A 23349-nucleotide genomic window follows, 5' to 3' on the forward strand; every position below is an offset into this window, starting at 1 on the left:
TGTATTGCACTTACATTGCCAGATAAGTTCATATTCTAAAGATCACATACAAAAATAAACTACCTAATGGACTAGATTATATTTTTATTTATCTGAAAATTGTTGTAAATTGCTTGGCAAAGTCATTACACAGAAGACCCACTGTATACATTGAGCATGTTCCTGTCACAAAATCATTCCAGTTCACTTATTTGTTTTGGACTGTAACAACATTGTTGCATATTTAACTTTAATGGACCAATATTAATACTGTAGAATGTTGTATGTAATAACATCCACTGTATGTTATGTCCCTTTGATATTTCTTCTCTAAGTGATCTTAGCTTAGAAATAATCTCAAATCAATGTCTTACTGAATTCAGATTTTGCAGATTATACACAACTTTTTATAACTGAGCTAATTTGTTGGTTTCCTTGGGTTTTCACAGAAATCTAGACAGAACAGTGTTTTCAAAGAAGCTGGACCTTAGTTGACCTTGCCTCCAGATGAAACTCTTGCAGATGAAAGCAGTACCTTCTTTTGCATTAGATCCATATTTTCCATAACAAGGGTTTTCCTTGATTTTTCTTTAAGTATAAAACGGCTTTCTTAAGAACTCTTAGGGTGGTTAATAGGAACTTTTTTTAAATTTCAAAATGCATGTATCTTCATTTTTGTTGCAATTTTCCAATGTAAATTTAGTTACTTTTGCCACTGCAATGTGTTAAATGTTCACTTTATTTGTAAATGGGTTTTATAAAACTTTTTCAGGATATGTTAGTTAGCATCACTGGCACCAGACCAGGAAAAAATTGTCAATCAACATGTATTCAATACCCCTAGGTATACTACTAGTATATAAGAACATTGGTCATAAATGGGAAAAGATACTAGTCCATTTCTGGCATTTCTCAGCTAAAATTTGCTGTTTAGCAAACTGATACTATACCTATAGAACAACTTGGAAATTTAATCTTCCATTATGCACCAGTTGTTCAATGTGCATAGTAACAATTTGTTAACTGCGCGTTTTAGGTGAGAAATATGCAACTGAAATGGGTTAGTAGATTTTCCCATTCATGACAATGGTTCTTCTAGTATATCTAGGGGTAGAGTATAATCTGGAAAAGGTAGTTTTATCAGTTAAAATATACACTAGGACCCTTTTATAACACTGTTGTAGGGATCCAAGGTTTGAGACCTGCAGATCTAGCTTAGGCCACACCAAATTGATTACTTGGTCAACGGATTTCCCGCTCCATTTTTTTCCAAAATCAAAAACAAATACATTTGTATTTTTTTTTTGAAAATCAGCTTCCGCTCGCTTCAGTCTTTGCAGACCGATTTCAGAGCGGGCGTTTTTCACTGTTTAGGGGCCTTATTATCACTGTGAAGCGACAGTAATTCATAAAATTTAATACTTTTAATCATAATTGTCCATTAAAACATCAGAAGAACATGTTTGAGGCTCTGTGTTGCCCCAGTTTGCAAAACTGACAGCCGAAATGACAGTTAGATTGTGTAAATAAATCCTTGAAAGATCATCAGAAAGAGTTTCCGCAGAACATTTTTTTCTCAAGATGAACATCAATATCTCATTATTTAAAACAGTGTCATTTAATAATGGCTGGTGATTAAAACAACGTTTCGCTGCAATCCTTAAAATTATACACATATATCAGCAGTAATTTGGTAGTACTTAAATGATGAACAGGCGGTATAATTCAGTTTGGACTTCACATACAATATTACATCATAGATAATGTATTGTTGAAATAACTTTGATTTTAAGGACTGGAACATTGCTTCTATCAGCTATGTAAAATGAACACAATTTTCTTGCGGAGAAGGGGTATGCACATGAAACTTTATTAGGGCAAAGGAATCCTAAAGAGCTTACAGACTCACAATCCAAGAAAACATGCATTAAAGGCTTACTTTTTTATTTTTCAAGTAGAGTTGAAAAACAAGAATATTATATAACTGTTTATAGATCCTTTTTCAGATTTGTTTAATGGGTACCATCAGATCTATTTATCAAAAAGAAACTGAAGATGATAATGCATTTATTGTTAAGACTTGCATCATCAAAAGTAAGTCTTTCCTTACCTGCCAAAGTTAAATGTGAAATCAAACAACAACAGAAAGTGCAAAATTTGTCATTGAATTTACAAGTGAATTTGGCCGTCAGTGGATGATGGATTTTATGGTATCTTGTGAAATTGCATTGAAAGTTGACAGACACTATGATATATAGGTCATGAGTATACCTAATATACCTAATGTACTGGTGAGGTGATTGCAGAATTTTCCATATATATATAATGATTTCTGTTATACACTTCATTAGAATAACAGCTTTCTTATTTTTATGTAGTGACATAGAATCTAAGGCAAAACCCTTTATGTGGCCAGGGTACTGGCTTGCCTAGGATAAAACTTAGCAAACACATAAATATACAAACAAATAAAAATAAAAATATTTGTTTTTGGATTTCACCTATTTTGGAGCGGGCGAGGAGCGATTTGAAGAAAAAAATAAAAAACCTTGTCACAAAAGTCAACAAGCACTGCAAAAACATCAAAATGGCTTGAAAAGACATAAAAGAACCAAAGATCTTTAAATGTTGAAGGTTTAATTACAAACTGTTCCCAAAATACATTACAAACATTTAGACATTTAAACAAACTGTGTTTGCTAAGTTTTATCTTAGGCAAGCCAGTACCCTGGCCACATAAAGGGTTTTGCCTTAGATTCTATGTCACTACATAAAAATAAGAAAGCTGTTACTCTAATGAAGTGTATAACAGAAATCATTATATATATGGAAAATTCTGCAATCACCTCACCAGTACATTAGGTATATTAGGTATACTCATGACCTATATATCATAGTGTCTGTCAACTTTCAATGCAATTTCACAAGATACCAGGAAATCCATCATCCACTGACGGCCAAATTCACTTGTAAATTCAATGACAAATTTTGCACTTTCTGTTGTTGTTTGATTTCACATTTAGCTTTGGCAGATAAGGAAAGACTTACTTTTGATGATGCAAGTCTCAGCAATAAATGCATTATCATCTTCAGTTTCTTTTTGATAAATAGATCTGATGGTACCCATTAAACAAATCTGAAAAAGGATCTATAAACAGTTATATAATATTCTTGTTTTTCAACTCTACTTGAAAAATAAAAAAGTAAGCCTTTAATGCATGTTTTCTTGGATTGTGAGTCTGTAAGCTCTTTAGGATTCCTTTGCCCTAATAAAGTTTCATGTGTGTACCCCTTCTCCGCAAGAAAATTGTGTTCATTTTACATAGCTGATAGAAGCAATGTTCCAGTCCTTAAAATCAAAGTTATTTCAACAATACATTATTTATGATGTAACACTGTATGTGAAGTCCAAACTGAATTATACCGCCTGTTCATCATTTAAGTACTACCAAATTACTGCTGATATATGTGTATAATTTTAAGGACTGCAGCAAAACGTTGTTTTAATCACCAGCCATTATTAAATGACACTGTTTTAAATAATGAGATATTGATGTTCATCTTGAGAAAAAAATGTTCTGCGGAAACTCTTTCTGATGATCTTTCAAGGATTTATTTACACAATCTAACTGTCATTTCGGCTGTCAGTTTTGCAAACTGGGGCAACACAGAGCCTCAAACATGTTCTTCTGGTGTTTTAACCCTTAGCCTGCTAAATTTCTAAAATGGACTGTTCCATCATTCAGTTTGGGCAGTACCATTTATTATTCGAAGGGGTGTTCACTGAAAATTTACTAACTGAATAGCGAACAGTGCAGACCATGATCAGACTGCACGCTGATCTTGGTCTGCACTGGTCGCAAAGGCTGAAATATTCGCCGCCAGCAGGCTAAAGGTTAATGGACAATTATGATTAAAAGTACTAAATTTTATGAACTACTGTCGCTTCACAGTGATAATAAGGCCCCTAAACAGTGAAAAATGCCCGCTCTGAAATTTTGAAATCGGTCTGCAAAAACTGAAGCGAGCGGAAGCTGATTTTCAAAAAAAAATATTTGTTTTGGATTTTGGAAAAAAATGGAGCGGGAAATCCGTTGACCAAGTAATCAATTTGGTGTGGCCTTAATTATTTAGAAAATATAGATCAGACAGCTTTGATCTGGTCTTAATGTCTCTCAGTGTTTTCTAGAATAGTATTTTATTACTGTGAAGGTAAATATATTTTCTACATTAGGCATTTTAGCAAATTTGCTTAAATTAATCTATGTTGAAACAGACATCTATATATGAAAAATTTGCTTAAATTGATCTATGTTGAAACAGACATCTATTATATGACTAAAACTGAACAACATGATTAACTTAACTGTGATTAATAAACTTGTGTTATTTGAGCTAACATGAAAATAGTTTCAAGTTTCAAGTTTATTCAAGCAAATGTGAAGTCCCACTTATGTGGGCAGCATTAACAGCATATAATAATATACAAATACATACATTTAACATACAGTGACACATTGGAAAATGGCCATTGTTATTGTCTTCCATAATTTTTATAACTCTAACTTGATATTACATGTATAATGAGTAATAAATGAAAATTTTAAACTACATGTATAACAGTTACTGGAGAACAGTATAATGTAAATACTTATTTGAAGGAGGAATCTGTTTGTAACATACTTAACACATGTTACGTTACCATTCCAGTAATCTTGTTTTGTTGTATAGTTATTCTCTCAAAAAATGTTAGAGGAATATTTAGTTATCAAGTTGTTAAATACTTCTACAAAATACAGCTCCATACTTTCCAAGCAATGAGATCTTTTCCATGACGGCGCTTTAAAGTATGTTACCACTGTACTTTGCTGTATTTAGAAATATATATGAAGAAATCTGAACCATTGAACATTTGATTTCAGTATTATGATATCATGGATTTGTTAAAACTTTAAAGTATTAATTCCAACATTCTTTACAAAGAAATTATCTGAAACATTCTTTACAAATTCAATGTTCCTTTTTATCATATTGAATTAATGCATCTATCAGTTTAATTATTCTAATATCTGTTTCTTAAATGTGTTGTTCTTTTATTTGATGGTTTCAATATTGTTGTCAATACTTACATTTTACATGGATTATATATTTTTATGTATATATTCTGTATATATTAATCATGTATACATCCCTGCTAACATTCATACACTGATAATAGGGTTTCAATTTGGGGCTTCCTTTCATGGAAATCGTTTTAATGGTATATTTATCTTGTTTTGTATTATGGTGAAGTGCATCATGCAATGCAGTTATTTACGTGAGAAATAAAGCATTTTGTTTTTAGCTCAACTGTCACATAGGGACAGGGTGAGCCTTTGTGATCACCCGTCGTCCGTCATTCCGTCCACAATTTCTTGTGAACACAATAGAGACCACATTTTGCAAGCAATTTTGATCAAACTTGTACAAAACTTGTACTGGCATGGTATCTCAGTTCCTTTCGAAAACTAGCCAGATCCCATCATGGGTTTTTGAGTTAATGCCCCTTAAAGGGTCAGAATTTGCTATTTTTGTGCGTCAACAATTTATTGTCTGCACGATAGTGGTTTCATTTATGATTTTATTTTAACCAAACTTGCACACAACTTGTATCACCATAAGCTCTTTGTTCCTTTGTTCAACCGCCCAGATCCCATTATGGGTTCCAGAGTTACAGCCCCTGAAAGGGCCAAAATTAGCTTTTTTGACCTTGTCTGCACAATAGCAGCTTCATTTACGATTTGAATATAATCAAACTTGCACAAAACTTGTGTCACCATAAAATCTCGATTCCTTTCTTGAACCGTCCAGATCCCATAATAGGCTCTAGAGTTAGGGCTGCTGAAAGGGCAAAAATTAGCTATTTTGACCTTGTCTGCATAATAGCAGCTTCATTTATGACTTGATTTTAACCAAACTTGCACACAATTTGTATCACCACAAGATCTTTGTTTCTGTGTTGAACTGGCCGGATTCCTTTATGGGTTCCAGAGTAATGGCCCCTGATCTGGCAAGAATTAGCTATTTTGACCTTGCCTGCACAATAACAGCTGCATTTACGATTTGAACTTAATCAAACTTGCACAAAACTTGTGTTACCATAAGATCTTGGTTCCTTTCTTGAATCGGCCAGATCCCATCATGGGTTCCAGAGTTATGGTCCCTGAAAGGGCCAAATTTAGCTATTTTGACCTTGTCTGCACAATAGCAGCTTCATTATGTCTTTCCCCCCCCCCCCCCCCGCCCCTCTCTGGGGGAGACATATTGTTTTTGCCCTGTCCATCCGTCCGTACGTCACACTTCATTTCCGAGCAATAACTAGAGAACCATTTGACCTAGAACCTTCAAACTTGAAGGGCTGCTGGAGTAGACGACCGCTATTGTTTTTGGGGTCATAGGGGCCTGAACATTGAAAACCATTTCCGATCAATAGCTAGAGAACCACTAGACCCAGAATGTTGAAACTTCATAGGATGATTGGTCATGAAGAGTAGATGACCCCTATTCTTTTTGGGGTCACTCTGTCAAAGGTCAAGGTCACAGGGGCCTGAACATTGAAAACCATTTCCGATCAATAACTAGAGAACCACTTGACCCAGAATGTTGAAACTTCATAGGATGATTGATCATGAAGAGTAGATGACCCCTATTGATTTTGGGGTCACTTCGTCAAAGGTCAAGGTCACAGGGGCCTGAACATTGAAAACCATTTCCGATCAATAACTAGAGAACCACTTGACCCAGAATGTTGAAACTTCATAGGATGATTGTATATGCAAAGTAGATGACCCCTATTGATTTTGGAGTCACTCTGTTAAAAGTCAAGGTCACAGTGGCCTGAACATTGAAAACCATTTCCGGTCAGTAACTTGAGAACCACTTGACCCAGAATGTTGAAACTTAATAGGATGATTGTACATGCATAGTAGATGACCCCTAACGATTTTGGGGTCATTCTGTTAAAGGTCAAGGTCACAGGGGCCCGAACATTGAAAACCATTTCCGGTTAGTAACTTGAGAACCACTTGACCCAGAATGATGAAAATTCATAGGATGATTGTTCATGCAGAGTAGATGACCCCTAACGATTTTGGGGTCACTCTGTTAAAGGTCAAGGTCACAGGGGCCTGAACATTGAAAACCATTTCCGGTCAGTAACTTGAGAACCACTTGACCCAGAATGTTGAAACTTAATAGGATGATTGGTCATGCATAGTAGATGACCCCTAACAATTTTGGGGTCACTCTGTTAAAGGTCAAATTCACAGGGGCCTGAACATTGAAAACCATTTCCGGTCAGTAACTTGAGAACCACTTGACCCAGAATGTTGAAACTTCATAGGATGATTGTTCATGCAGAGTAAATGACCCCTATTGTTTTTGGGGTCACTCCATTAAAGGTCAAGATCACAGGGGCCTGAACATTGATAACCAGTTCCGATCTATAACTTGAGAACCACTTGACCCAGAATGTTGAAACTTCATAGGATGATTGAACATGCAGAGTAGATGACCCCTATTGATTTTGGGGTCAGTCTATTAAAGGTCAAGGTCACAGTGGCCTGTTCATGTAAAATCATTTTATGGAAATAACTAGAACTACTTGACCTACAATGTTGGAACTTAATAGGATGATTGGACATGCAGAGTAGATGACCCCTATTTATTTTGAGGTCACTTGATCAAAGGTCAAGGTCACAGGAGCCTGAACAGTGACTTGAGAACCACTAGGCCAAGAGTGTTGAAATTTAGCGGGATGACTGGACATGCCAAGTAGATGATCCCTATTGCAGCCAACCATCAGTGTCTCTTTGACTTTCGCTCCTGACCCCTATTGACTTCTTGCCTACAGGACTTTGCATTGGGGGAGACATGCGCTTTTTTACAAAAGCATTTTCTAGTTTATGATTTGATTTTAACCAAACTTGCACACAACTTGTATCACCACAAGAGCTTTGTTCCTTTCTTGAACTGGCCGGATTACGTTATGGGTTCCAGATTTATGGGCCCTGATAGGGCCAGAATTAGCTATTTTGACGTTGTCTGCACAATAGCAGCCTTATTTACAATTTGAATTTAATCAGACTTGCACAAAACTTGTGTCACCATAAGATCTTGGTTCCTTTCTTGAACCGGCCAGATCCTATCATAGGTTCCAGAGTTATGGCCCCTGAAAGGGCCAAAATTAGCTCTTTTGACCTTGTCTGCACAATAGCAGCTTCATTTATGATTTGATTTTAACCAAACTTGCACACAACTTGTATCACCACAAGATCTTGGTTCCTTTCTTGAACTGGCCAGATTCCATCATGTGTGTCAGAGTTATGGCCCTTTAAAGGTCCAAAATTTGCTATTTTTGCTTTTGAAGCCCTATAGGGACTTCATGTATGGTTTGATTTGATACAAACCTTAAAAATATCTTCAACAAAAATAAATCTTGGATTCCATGATGAATCTGTCAGATCCAATCATAGGTTGCAGAGTTTATTTTATATCTGATTACCTCCCCTGACAGTAAACAAAATGGATTTTATATCAGTAGAGATTGGTTTGAAACATTATTTATGTCTTCCATGGTCAGAAATAGTCATATTAGATAACTCTTGATTGAACATTTATCGATATGAATACTTTACTAATATATTGTTGTATAGGTTTGTACTCTGTATCTTCTACATGCATATACCAATGCATGATTACCTCCCCTGATTTTCATAAAAATGGATTTATCTCGGTAAATATTTACAGAACTCATTTGAAATTTCATTAGTGTCTTTAATTGGACTTAGGCAATCCTGGTAGATAGCTATGGACTGATTTTATGTCAAATTACCTCCCTTTGTTTCAAATTATAATGTGTGTATCTCAGTAACCAATGAATATACCGATTTGAAATGTCATTTCTGCCATCAGATGGACTTGGACAATCAGGGTAGATAACCTTTGACTGAATTTATGTCAAATTACCTCCCTTTATTTTATGTTAACGAGTATATTTCAGCAGCATCTAATGAGATTGGTTTAAAATGTTATTTAAGTCTTCCAGGGTAAGGAATAGTCATGTCAGTACAAAAATGCAGCATTTGAGCCTAGGACCCTCAAACTTGGTATTTAAATGACCCTGACTAGGTCAAAAGGGACTGTTACAAGAAAATATTTATCCTGATGATATTTAATGTGTATGCCTATGTGTTCTATGTCAAAAATTGATCATATCGTTTTGAGCAATGGTACTCAGGTGAGTGATACTGGGCAATCATGGCCCTCTTGTTTAGTTTCAGAAACACATGAATTGTATTGAGATATTCATGGGCTTATTATTGAAATATTCACTGTTGTGAAGCTGGACTGAACAAAAACTAGAAAACAAAATAAAATTTCAGGTACTTCAAGTAAATTCTTTAGAAGAATGTGAATGTTATTAAGTCTATGAAAACCAGATTGTTAGGAAAACAATCACATAATGCTATTTAAAACTGACAGAAAGATACTGAGTGCTGTATGAACGGCACTAATGAGTTGCTGAAAACATTTTGCAATAGACTTTAAGAAGATCCTTTTGAAGCAAAGATCACAACCAAGCAAATTAATAGCAAACTCAGTTGGATCATGGCTGTTTATCATGTTTATGAGAGGTATTAAATGAAGTGTGAAAAGCACCTTATGCCCCCTAGCAGTGGCTTAAGAGGAATTCTATTTTAGAAAGTATGGTCCAAAAGGACCGGAAAACAACCTTACAGAGTATTTAAGTGATAGCAAATTGCTTTTTAAGCTCATCCTTTTGAAGCATAACAACGCAATCTAGCAAAATAATAGCTGACTTGTTTTGATTATGTCTGTTGGTTAGATTTAGTGAAATGTGAAACTGCCCTCATACCCCTAGCACTAGATTAAACAGTGTTTTGTTATTGTGAAATTTTATGGATTGCTTAATAAAATTTGAACTTAAAATCAGATGTAATGTCTGAAAAATATAGAATGCATAAATTATGAGGCAGTAATGTTACAAGAATCAAATTCTGCATGTCTTGATCAAGATGTTACTTACGATGTTTTCACTTTAATGTAACGTAGTATAGCATATTTGCTCTCTTGTTGATTATCTGTTACGAATAATATGTTGCTTTATAGCATATCATTCATAAATTAGAAAGCAAATGACAAAAGAAGGTCATAGACTCTCAAAACCACTTTATTTTTATGAACGTAATTTATTTACACTTTGATTCTGAAGCAATTTATATCATACTCTTGAGTTTCTTGCTACAGTTTGAATTTTTGGCAAAGAGATGTTACTGCCTTTGTCATAACCATTGGTATGTAACTTAATTGATTATCAAACTTTTTTGTTATGATTAATGCATAGTTACACTTAGTAGTGTTTCTCTTAATGTAATGGTATATCAAGGAACATTCCAACACATAATACAATTTAGTCCTTGTCTGTACAATTTAGAATACCAAAAAATATTTTGTACATTCTGTTATTCTTGTAAATGTTTCAAAATGACTACAATAGTCTTCTTTATTTCATATGTAAAAAGTTTTATATATTTCTTGTATCTTGATTTGGTATCACTGAAACAATTTTGTTCAGCTGGTTTTATTTTTAAATCTTAAAGTTTTTTACTTTAAATACCAGCATATTTTCTTTTGTTTATTAGTTTTAGTTTAGCACAACTTTGCAAAAGAAATTCAGTCATGTAATGTTGAGCAGTTAACTTAACAAGTGTCCATGGATTCTGTACTGGAACTACTCATTTCTCTGCAGGCAAGTGCTAAGTTCTCCGTATTGTAAAGATGGGTGTAAGTCTTCTTCTACTAAGCTGACTTTAGACACGATGTCTTTATTTAATCGTCACGGAAAGCAAAGGCCTCATCCAAATATCTGACTCAGGGAATGTAGGACGTTTTGGCCAGCGGACATTTTGACTCGGACATTTCGGCTTAGGATCTTTCGTCCTAGGATGTTTTGGCCAGGCATTTTTTAGGGGTAGGATGTTTTGGCCAAAAATAAATTGTGGTTCCATATCATGCAAAATATGGTCTGGAAATTATTCTAAAGAATGTTATAGCATAAGTGAACAAATTAAACTGATAATAAAACATACTCATGGTATTTTATTTTTAGCTCACCTGTCACATAGTGACAGGGTGAGCTTTTGTGATCACCCTTCGTCCGTCGTCCGTCCGTCCGTCTTCATTTATGATTTGAATTCAATCAAACTTGCACAATACTTGTGTCATAATAAGATCTTGGTTCCTGTCTTGAACCGGCCAGATCCCATAATGGGTTCCAGAGTTATGGCCCCTGAAAGGGCCAAAATTAGCTATTTTGACCTTGTCTGCACAATAGCAGCTTCATTTATGATTTTATTTTAACCAAACTTGCACACAACTTGTATCACCACAAGATCTTGCTTCCTTTCTTCAACTGGCCAGATTCCATCATGGGTTCCAGAGTTATGGCCCCTTAAATGTCCAAAATTTGCTATTTTGGCTTTTGCAGCCATATAGAGACCTCATTTATATTTTTTTTTTATTCAGACTTCCAAAATATCTTCAACAACAATCAGTCTTGGATTCCATGACAAATCAGATCCTATCGTAGGTTCCAGAGTTATTTTATATCTGATTACCTCCCCTGATTGTAATCAAAATGGATTTATATCAGTAAGTACTTATTTGAAATTTCATTATTGTTATTAGTTGGACTGAGATAATCAGGGTAGATAACTATGGACTGATTTATGTCAAATTATCTCCCTTTATTTCAATTTAAAATTGCTATATCTCCGTAACTAATGAAGATACTGATCTGAAATTTCATTTATGTCAACAGATTAATTTGGCAGATCCTTCTTTTGTTCACTTACAATATGTATTTTTTTTAATTACTTCCCTTTTATGTTAGTATAAATAGCTTATTTTTAGTAACTTTTTTATTATTGGCCGTAAGAAAAAACCGAGACCACTTTTCTGTGGTACAACATAGATAAAACCTCCCAATTTTAGGTGTATTTTGACATATCTATACCTTGTAAGATTTTTTTTTCTTTTTGGTTAAATTTCTTCCCTTTGTTGTTCCTGTCCTTTGGACTTAGATATTTTTTCTGAGGACCTTCTTCTCCTCAAGTGCAATGATAACAGGTGAGCGATATAGGGCCATCATGGCCCTCTTGTTATTTTTTATTTTTTATAATCTTTTTATATGTATATTGTGTGTGTGTGTGTGCATGTGCGTGTGTGTGTGTGAAAATATTTGCCATTTACAACAAACAAAAAGAGTTATGAAAATAAATTTTATTCACAATTATTTTTTTAAAAAGAATGATCTATTATACTGTAACATATGATAACATATTAATGTCCAGATCATATTTTGCATATTATGGAAATAATTTTTTTTTGGCCAAAGCATCCTACCTCAAAAAATTTCTTGGCCAAAACATCCTAGGCCGAAACGTCCGAGCCAACCCTATGATTCAACTTATAAAGCTAGGGTTGGTTTTGTTTATGTTCTTTTAATGCTACTTTTTCTAAAATTCAAAAAGTACTTTTTATAAAACTTGATATTTACTAACAGGAAGACTGAAAATATCTGCTGTATGATCATAATATTATGGATGCACAGATGGATATTATTGCGTGTTTTATTGAAATTCCATCTAAAATTAGAGTTACATGGATGGTGCAATATATATTTTAGGCTATTTCTGAAATAACAGAAGAAAACCTTCTTAAAACTAACAGCTAACAGTTTAAATAAATCAGTATGCGACAATTTGGGCTTCAACTTCTTTTTATATATCTTTTTAAAAAGCAATGGTAGTGGTAACGTATTTCAAAGTGTGTTATGGAAAAAATATCACACTCTCTGACAAGTAAAGAAATATATAGTAATATTATAGTACAAAATAATTAATATTAACCATGTTTATGGAATATTTTCTGAATAATTGATGCAATACAACAAGGTTGTTGAAATGGTAACGTAACATGTGTGTAATGTATGTTACATTTTTAGCTCGACTATACAAAGTGTAAGGAGAGCTATCCTACTCGCCCCGTCTTTCCGCGTCCCCACCTTGGTTAAAGTTTTTTAACACTTTCTCTTTTTTCAACTTATCTCTGTAATTACTTGATGGATTTGATTCAAATTTGAAATACTTATTCCTCATCATCATCCACATCATCTGACATAAGGGCCATAACTCTGGCACCAATATTTCATGAATTATCCCCCCTTTTCACTTAGATTTTCAGGTTAAAGTTTTGATGCACTTTCACTCTATCTCTGTTATTACTGAATGGATTTGATTCAAACTTAAAATAGTTGTTCAACATCATCACCCACATCATATGACACAAGGTGCATAACTCTGGCACCATTTTTTCATGAATTATTCCCCCTTTTTACTTAAAATTTCAGGTTAAAGGTTTGGTGCACTTTCACTCTACCTCTGTTATTACTGAATGGGTTTGATTCAAACCTAAAATATTGTTCAAAATCATCACCCACATCATATGACACAAGATGCATAACTCTGGCACAATTTTTCATGAATTATTCCCCTTTTTACTTAGAATTTCAGGTTAAAGTTTTATGCACTTTCACTCTGTCTCTGTTATTACTGAATGGATCTGATTCAAACTTAAACAATTGTACAACATCATCACCCACACCATATGATGCAAGGTGCATAACTCTGGCACCAATTTTTCATTAATTATTCCCCCTTTTTACTAAGAATTTTAAGTTAAAGTTTTGATGCACTTTCACTCTGTCTCTGTTATTACTGAATGGATTTGATTCAAACTTAAAATTGTTGTTCAGGCTATTGTGCAATATCTTCATCCACAATTGGAGTCATTAAACACTCCAGTGACAGCTCTAGATTCCTCAGATGTTCCCAGTTTCACTATCCAGCATCGAAATAGTCGAGCGCGCTGTCTCCTGTGACAGCTCTTGTTATTCTTCCTTTAATAAAATGTTAATTCTATGTTTAAAAACATTATAGACCACATAAAAATTGGTTTTTCATTGATAACAATTAATTATATAATTTTATTCAGTTTTAGGGATTTCAGAATTTTATTCGTTGTTTGTGACACTGGTTCATTTTATCCAAATTAGCTGACAACATCAAGTTTTGAGTAAACAAATGTGCCATAATAGTAACAAAATAATATATTACAAAACGCTGGGAGACATTAACACCAGAACAAATCAGATTAGTACATTTGAATTGATTTGAAACTTAGAAAATGTTTTTATGCCCCCGGCATCTACTGATGCGGGAGGCATATAGTGATTGTCCTGTCCGTCCGTCCGTACGAGGTTAACAAAATGGGACTGTTTCGTCTAGCATCAATACCCTTTACTAGAATGACTTGATACTAATGCAGACATCACCTGACTTCAGTTTGACCTTGACCTCATTTTGGACTCAGGTTGCTTTATATGGGCCATCTCTTGGTTAACCAAATGGGACCGTTTCGTCTAGCATCAATACTGCTTACAAGAATGAATTGATACTAATACAGATGTAACCTGTGACCATTCCTCATCTTCAGACATCACCTGACCTCAGTTTGACCTTGACCTTGACCTCATTATGGACTTAGGTTGTTTTGTATGGGCCATCTCTTGGTTAACCAAATGGGACCGTTTCGTCTAGCATCAATACCGCTTACAAGAATGAATTGATACTAATACAGATGTAACCTGTGACCATTCCTCGTCTTCAAACATCACCTGACCTCAGTTTGACCTTGACCTTGTTTTGTACTTAGGTTGCTTTGTATCGACAAGGATGCCACCGGGGGCAGGCATCAAGCGTTTATTGAATGCAGCTCCTTGTTTTAATAAATTATTGTTATTTTTAGCTCACCTGAGCACAAAGTGCTCAAAGGTGAGCTTTTGTGATCACCCTGTGTCCGTCGTCGTACGTACGTCCATCTGTCAGTCGTCTGTCGTCCGTTGTCAACAGTTTGACTGTTAACACTCTAGAGGTCACAATTTTGGCTCAGTCTTAATGAAACTTGGTCAGAATGTTACCCTCAATTAAATCTTGGACGAGTTCGATATTGGGTCACCTGGGGTCAAAAACTAGGTCACCAGGTCAAATCAAAGGAAAAGCTTGTTAACTCACTAGAGGTAACAATTTTGGCCCAATCTTTATGAAACTTGGTCAGCTTGTTACTCTTAATAAATCTTGGACGAGTTTGATATTGAGTCATCTTGGGTCAAAAACTAGGTCACCAGGTCAAATCAAAGGAAAAACTTGTTAACACTCTAGAGGTCACAATTTTGGCCCAGTCTTAATGAAACTTGGTCAGAATGTTACCCTCAATAAAATCTTGGACGAGTTTGAAATTGGATCATCTGGTTTAAAAAAACTAGGTCACCAGGTCAAATCAAAGGAAAAGCTTGTTAACACTCTAGAGGTCACAATTTTGGCCCAATCTTAATGAAACTTGGTCAGAATGTTACCCTCAATAAAATTGTGGATGAGATTTATATTGGGTCATATGGGGTCAAAAACTAGGTCACAAGGTCAAATCAAAAGAAAAGTGTGTTAACACGGTAGAGACCACATTTATGATGTATCTTCATGAATCTTTGTCAGAATGTTAATCTTGATGATCTTTAGGTCAAATTCCAATCTGGGTCATATGGGGTCATAAACTATGTCATATCAAAGGAAAAGCTAGTTAACACTTTAGAGACCACATTTATGACCATATCTTAATGAAACTTGGCCAGAATGTTAATCTTGATGATCTTTAGGTCTAAAGGTCAGGTGAGCGATACAGGGCCTTCATGGCCCTCTTGTTTAACATTCTCAATAATATTCATGATTATGCAAATTAGTTAATTAACATAAAAATGCTGCTTTTTATATGACAATGTCTTAGCTTCATTTTGACATCATTTTTGTCGAGCCCGCTTGCAGAAGCGAAGACATAGTTGTCCAAATGGCTGTTCGGTGTATGTGCGTGCGTCCGTGCGTGCAGATACAAGAATGACTTGGTCCGGAGCATTTCTTTTTCATGCATAGAGGGATTTTGATGTAACTTGGCACAGTTGTTCACCATCATGAGACAGAGTGTCATGTGCAAGAACCTAGAATGACTTCCCTTTGTTGTTACTATAAATAGCTTATATTGTAACTTTTTTGTTACTGGTCGTAGGGAAAAGTCAGGACCACTTTCCTGTAGTACAACATGCATGTTATATCCAATTTTGAGGTGTATTTTGACCTATCTCTACTGGTAAGGATTTTTGTGTGGACTTATAATTTTATTATTTTTTTTAAAGATTTACTTCCCTTTGTTGTTACTACAAATAACTTATATTGTAACTTTTTGCAATCTTTCTTTTATTTGGCATAAATGTTTGCCTCAATGCGACAGAATGTCGTGTGCAACTCCCAGTCCTTTTGACAGCTGACAGGCTCGACATGTTGCCCATGGGCATCTAGTTATTGTTTTATCTCTAAAACTGACCAAGATGTGACTGATTATCCTCTGTATGGTCATATTTTCCAAAAATGAACGGTTGTCGTGGAAACAGTGAAATCTTATATAGTTGAAAAGAGTTTTTTCTTTGGAACATTTTTAGCTCACCAGAGCACGAAGTGCTCAAGGTGAGCTATTGTGACCGGTCATTGTCCGGCGTCCGGCGTCAGCTGTCCGTCGTGCGTCAACATTTGCCTTGCCTCTAGAGGCCACATTTGTGACCTAATCTTTATGAAACTTGGTCAGAATGTTAGTCTTGATGATCTCTAGGTCAAATCCGAAACTGGGTCATGTAGGGTCAATTTATCTCTAAAACTGACCAAGATGTGACTGATTATCCTCTATACGGTCATATTTTCCAAAAATGAACGGTTGCCATGGAAACACTGAAATCTTATATAGTTGAAAAGAGTTTTTCATGGGAACATTTTTAGGTGAGGTATTGTGACCGGTCTTTGTCGGCGTCCGTCGTCAGTCGTCCGTCGTGCGTCAATATTTGCCTTGTGAACACTCTAGAGGCCACATTTGTGACCTAAACTTTATAAAACTTGGTCAGAATGTTAGTCTTGATGATCTCTAGGTCAAGTTTGAAACTGGGTCAAGTAGGGTCAAAAACTAGGTCAGTAGGTCAGATCAAAGGTAAGGCTTACTAGAGACAACATTTGTGACCTAATCTTTATGAAACTTGGTGAGAATGTTAGTCTTGATGATCTCTAGGTCAAGTTCAAATCTGGGTCATGTGGGATCAAAAACTAGGTCAGTAAATCAGATCAAAGGAATAGCTTGTGAACACTCTAGAAACCACATTTGTGCCCCAATATTTATGAAACTTGATCAGAATGTTAGTATTGATGATCTCTAGGTCAAGTTTGAATCTGGGTCATGTTGGGTCAAGAACTAGTCAGTAGGTCAGATCAATGCAAAAGCTTGGGAACACTGTAGAGACCACATTTGTGACCCAATCTTTATGAAACTTGGTCAGAATGTTAGTCTTGATGATCTCTAGTCAAGTTCGAAACTGGGTCATGTTGGATTAAAAACTAGGTCACTCAGTCGAATCAAAGGAAAAGCTTGTGAACACTCTAGAGACCAAATTTTTGACCCAATCTTTATGAAACTTAGTCATAATGTAAGTCTTGATGATCTCTAGGTCAGGTTAGAATCTGGGTCATGTGGGGTCAAAAACTAGGTCAGTAGGTCAGAACAAAGGAAAAGCTTGTGAACACTCTAGAGACCACATTTTTGACCAAATCTTTATTAAACTTGGTCAGAGTAATAGTCTTGATGTTCTCTAGGTCAAGTTCGAAACTGGGTCATGTAGGGTCAAAAACTAGGTCAGTAGGTCAGATCAAAGGTAAAGCTTACTAGAGACAACATTTGTGACCTAATCTTTATGAAACTTGGTGAGAATGTTAGTCTTGATGATCTCTAGGTCAAGTTCAAATCTGGGTCATGTGGGATCAAAAACTAGGTCAGTAAATCAGATCAAAGGAATAGCTTGTGAACACTCTAGAAGCCACATTTGTGCCCCAATCTTTATGAAACTTGATCAGAATGTTAGTATTGATGATCTCTAGGTCAAGTTTGAATCTGGGTCATGTTGGGTCAAAAACTAGGTCACTCAGAAAAACAGTGTAAGTTAAGTGTTCATAATTAATCCATTTTATTTTGAAATAACAATCAAAAGTAATCAATAAATTGCTTGTTTTATAAACTTCCCATTGATCAAAAAAATATTGATGTAATTTGTGTTTTAAGAAAGTTTAGACCGTTAGAAAAACATCACTGTTTACAAAAAACATGGATGATCGGCTTCTGCCCACCTGATCATTGTCTTACCATTTCTAACAAGAGCGAGTCGAACACAAAATGCCCCCCTTGATGCATTCAGTAATTGCACAAGGAACAGAAACTATAAGCTCACTGTAAACAAAAGTTCTACTGTTCTGGTCCAATCTGACCTTGACCTTTAACCTATTAACCTAACTAGAGATCACAGAGTGATCTTGGCACCGACCACCAAGCCATTTTTTAATGTTCCAAATTTCAAGACTAGCTCAAGATCAAAATCATGGTTAAATTTCATTTCAGTACAAAACACCGTGCATGTGGTCCAAATTTGAAAGCTGTGGCTTGAGAAATGTGAAAGTAGGTCACTAGATCAATTTCAAGGTCAAAGTTGAACTGTTCGTTTCGATAGACAGAACTATGCATGTGCTTCAGATTTGGAGGCTGTAGTGTGAGAAATGTGAAAGTAGAAACTAGGTAAAAATCAATGTCAAATTTCAATTCAGAACACAACTAGAAATGTGTCCATGGGACACAGATGCCCCCACAACATGACATTAAAATGACAATTTTTTCCCAGGTCAGGGGCCATAACTCCTACAATACTGAATGAATCCGGACACGAAACCCCTGATGCACGACTGCACATGCTGACCAACATTCCTGTAAACTTTGGTGGCTATAGGTCACATACTTTTGGAGCTACACGCAACACAACATTAAAATGACCAATTTTTAACTAAATCAGGGGCCATAACTCCTACATGACTGAATGAATCCGGATGCGAAACCCTAGGTGAACAACTGCACATGCTGACCAACATTCTTGTAAACTTTGGTGACTCTAGGTCATATACTTTTGGAGCTACGCATGACACAACATTAAAATGACCAATTTTTAACTAAGTCAGGGGCTATAACTCCTACACGATTGAATTAATCCAGACACGAAACCCCAGGTGCACAACTGCACATGCTGACCAACATTCTTGTAAACTTTGGTGACTCTAGGTCAAATACTTTTTGAGCTACGCACGACACAACATTAAAATGACCCATTTTTAACTAAGTCAGGGGCTATAACTCCTACACGACTGAATGAATCCGGACGCAAAACCCCAGGTGCACAACTGCACATGCTGACCAACATTCCTGTAAAGTTTTGTGACTCTAGGTCAAATACTTTTGGAGCCATGCGCGACACAACATTAAAATGACCGATTTTTTACTAAGTCAGGTGCCATAACTCCTACATGACTGGATGAATCCGGACGCAAAACCCCAGGTGCACAACTACACATGCTGACCAACATTCCTGTAAAGTTTTGTGACTCTACGTCATATACTTTTGGAGCTAGGCATGACACAACACTAAAATGACCAATTTTTACAAAGTCAGGGGCCATAACTTCTACATGACTGGATGAATCCGGACAAGAAACCTCAGGTGCACAACTACACATGCTGACCAACATTCCTTTAAAGTATGTGGTCCAAATTTGAAAGCTATAGCTACAGAAATATGAAACTAGGTAACTAGGTCAAGATCAAGGTCAACTCATGTCAAGGATCATCTTGCCACTTAAAATAATACATGTGGTCCAAATTTGAATGATGTAGGTTATAGACATGAAGATTCTAATTTTTCCCTATTTAAGTCTATATGAACCATGTGACCCCGGGCTGGGGCCATATTTTACCCTAGAGGGATAATTTGAACAAACTTGGTAGAGAACCACTAGATGATATCAAAGCCCTAGGACCTGTGGTTTTGGACAAGAGGTTTTTCAAAGTTTTTTCCTATATAAGTCTATATAAACCATGTGACCCCCAGGGAAATAATCTGAACAATCTTGGTAGACGACCACTAGATTTTGCTACATAGCAAATAACAAAGCCCTAGGTCCTGTGGTTTTGGACAAGAAGATCAGAAACCATTTAACTGTTCCTGGTAAATGTGACCTTGACCTTTGACCTAATGAACTCAAAATCTATAGGGGTCATCTACTGGTCATGATCAACCTCACTATCAATTTTCTTGACAATAGGCCTAAGCATTCTTGAGATATTGCCCGGAAACCATTTTACTGTTCCTGGTCACTGTGACCTTGACCTTTGACATACTGACCTCAAAATCAATAGGGGTCTACTGCTGGTCATGACCAACTTCCTTATCAATATTCATGATCCTAGGCCCAGGCGTTCTTGAGTTATCATCCGGAAACCGTTCTACTGTTCAGGGTCACTGTGACCTTGACCTTTGACATACAGATCTCAAAATCAATAGGGTCATCTGCTGGTGATGACTAACCTCCCTATCAACTTTCATGATTCTAGGCCCAAGCGTTCTTGAGTTATCATCCGGAAATGGATTGGTCTACATACAGACCGACCGACAGACATACAGACCAACTGACATTTACAAAACAATATACCCCTCCTTCTTCGAAGAGGGGCATAAAAATAGAAAATACAATGGATTTGTGTACAAACACGATCTCTCCTGTAAAGCAAGATATTAATTTGAAACTTCACATATGTCTTTGGGTTATCAAACTAGGTGATAGCATCAAGTCCCATAACTCTGACATGCATTTTGGCCAAATTATGCCCTCTTTTGGACTTACAAAATCCTGGTTAAAGTTTTTCCATGCAAGTTACTATCTCCAAAACTAATGCAGATACAGGATTAAACTATAGATATTTTAACATTTAGGGTAATATTCCTGCTTCTGGGACAACAATTCGAATAGTCCAGCATTTGCCCTTGTTATGTAGGGGAAAATTATAAGTTTTTTGGTCATTTTGATATTCAATATTAAAGATTATGTTAAAAATCCAAAAGAGCCTACTGCCACCTTCAAATGTCTTTAGAATGATATATGATTTATATCCAGACCTTATATAAAGAATAAACCTGCAATTCATGAAAAACCCTGTTATGGAAAAGATGAATGAGACAGTGAGATTGTGCTAAATGAAAATAATTATTAGACATTGAAATACATAAAAACTGGTTCCAGCTTATTTGAAGCTCTTAGAAAATAATTGCCAAATTCTAAAATCTATAGCAAATGTAAATTAACTTACCATAAGTTCTTCTGCCTCTGGGCTATTATCAGGTTTCCTGCCACTGAAATAAGAAACATTTACAGTTAAAAATATATAAGAAGTTAATTCATGAAAAAGTTGAACAGTCATTTTATAGATAACTATATTATTCCTTGCTAATGTTCATTTTAATAAATAAACAAGAGCTGTCACTAATGGTGACAAATGCCCCCCCCGCAGCGCCTTGACCTTTGACCTGGTGACCCCAAAGTCAGTAGGGGTCGTGTACTCAATAAGTACTATCAGCATGTGAAGTTTGAAAGGTCCTGGGTTCAGTGGTTCGCGAGTTAAATGCCTTCATGCAAAAAGTTAACGTTGTGACGAATGAACTAACAAACGGATGGACAGTTGAAAACTAATATGCCTCCCTTCGAGGTCATAAAAAGAAACACTTTCAGTACTAGGTCCGAGGGATTAAGGTACTTATTGTGCTAGTTTTCAGTAAGGAAGACCTATTAAGAGTTCTTCTTGCAATTGTATCTTGCACTAATGTTCATTTATTTACACAGCACACTTCAGCATATATATTCTTTGTGCACTGGTAACATAGTGAAACAGGTAAAAATATTGAGTTGTCAAAAACGGGCCAATCTTTACAGTGAATGCCTATTATAATAATGCTTTTAAACGGGGTAAATTTTTCTATCCTCAAAACCTGACCCCATTTTAGCATAGAAACCCTGACTCTTCGATTACTTTATTTTTAATTCCTGAAATTGAAACGTTTATTACATAATAAAGCGCACTGTGGTACAACGTAGATGTTACTTTCAAATTTTAGGTGTATCTCTACCTGGTAAGGAGTTTTTATGTGGATTTAGAAAAACAAAAGAATTACAATAATTACTACCACAAAATTAAAATTCCATTTGCAAATACAGGTGCTAGTGTAAAGAAATTTGCTGTGACGGGCGTATATTGTGACATTCTGGCACTCTTGTTTACAGTAATTAATCTATATAATTATAATAAATAATACGTGGATTGCAAGTAGCATAGTAGTTCTATGTTAACAGGTTTTGCAATACCCAAAAGCATTGTATCATTGAAGAATGAATATTTGGTTCTTACTCAAATGAGCACTATTTCGTTGAAGAACGTATATTTAGCTATTCTATATGCGTTTATATGGGAAATGAAGTCATTATAATGACAAAACAGTCTGAAAGACAGCAAAATCCCCCGCCATTGTTATGGATATAAAAGGGCAAACCTTTGACCTTGTGCTGTGACCTTGCCCTTGAACTGACATGGCTGACCCATGAATTCTGCACATCGTCTTGATGAGGTTATCATTTGACCCAAGTTTCATGAAAATCCTTTAAGGGGTTTAGGAGATACAGAGCTCATACCTTTGACCTTGAGTTGTGACCTTGACCTTGAGCCAACATGGCTGAGTCATGAGTTCTTGATGAGGTGATCATTTGACACAAGTCTGATGAAAATCCTTCAAGGGGTTTAGGAGATAAAGAGTGGACACAAAATGGAAGGCTCAAACATTTGACCCGAAGTTGTGACCTTGACCTTGAGCCGGACTGGCTGACTCATGGGTTCCGCACATTGCCTTGATGAGGTGATTATTTGACCCAAGTCAACATCTGGGTCACTCTGTTAAAATTTCCAATGAAAAGAGTTTGAAACATTGAGTACATGTATAAGGTCTGCAAGTGGAAGAAACTTCTAGGTTATGATTATGTTTGACATGTTGGAATATTAATAACAAGAGCTGTCGGAGGACAGCTACGCTCAACTATTCAACAGCCTTGTTGATTGAATGAATAAGAAAGTCGAAAAAGGGCCATAATTTAGTAAAAAAAGCAAAATAGGGTTATGGAACCTGCATAGTGCTTATCAGCTCATGACAGCGGACAAGTGTGTGAAGTTTCAATCCATTCCCATAATTGGGTA

At 35.7% G+C, this 23349-nt stretch overlaps 2 protein-coding genes across 4 annotated transcripts in view; one reads left to right on the forward strand and one right to left on the reverse strand.

Moving 5' to 3' along the window:
• Nucleotides 1–23349, forward strand: part of LOC128559412 (trafficking protein particle complex subunit 11-like) — a 102103-nt gene that overhangs the window by 8090 nt on the left and 70664 nt on the right. The window lies entirely within an intron of this gene.
• The window catches only part of LOC123534053 (mucin-5AC-like), a 90193-nt gene that overhangs the window by 7256 nt on the left and 59588 nt on the right, over nt 1–23349 (reverse strand). For all 3 annotated transcript variants that reach the window (XM_053550869.1, XM_053550862.1, XM_053550864.1), the window contains one exon: nt 21421–21463. In XM_053550869.1, the coding sequence (XP_053406844.1) occupies nt 21421–21463 (43 nt within the window). The remainder of the gene's footprint in view (nt 1–21420; nt 21464–23349) is intronic.

This window comes from Mercenaria mercenaria, chromosome 1 (assembly GCF_021730395.1).
Source record: "Mercenaria mercenaria strain notata chromosome 1, MADL_Memer_1, whole genome shotgun sequence".
NCBI lineage: Eukaryota > Metazoa > Mollusca > Bivalvia > Venerida > Veneridae > Mercenaria > Mercenaria mercenaria.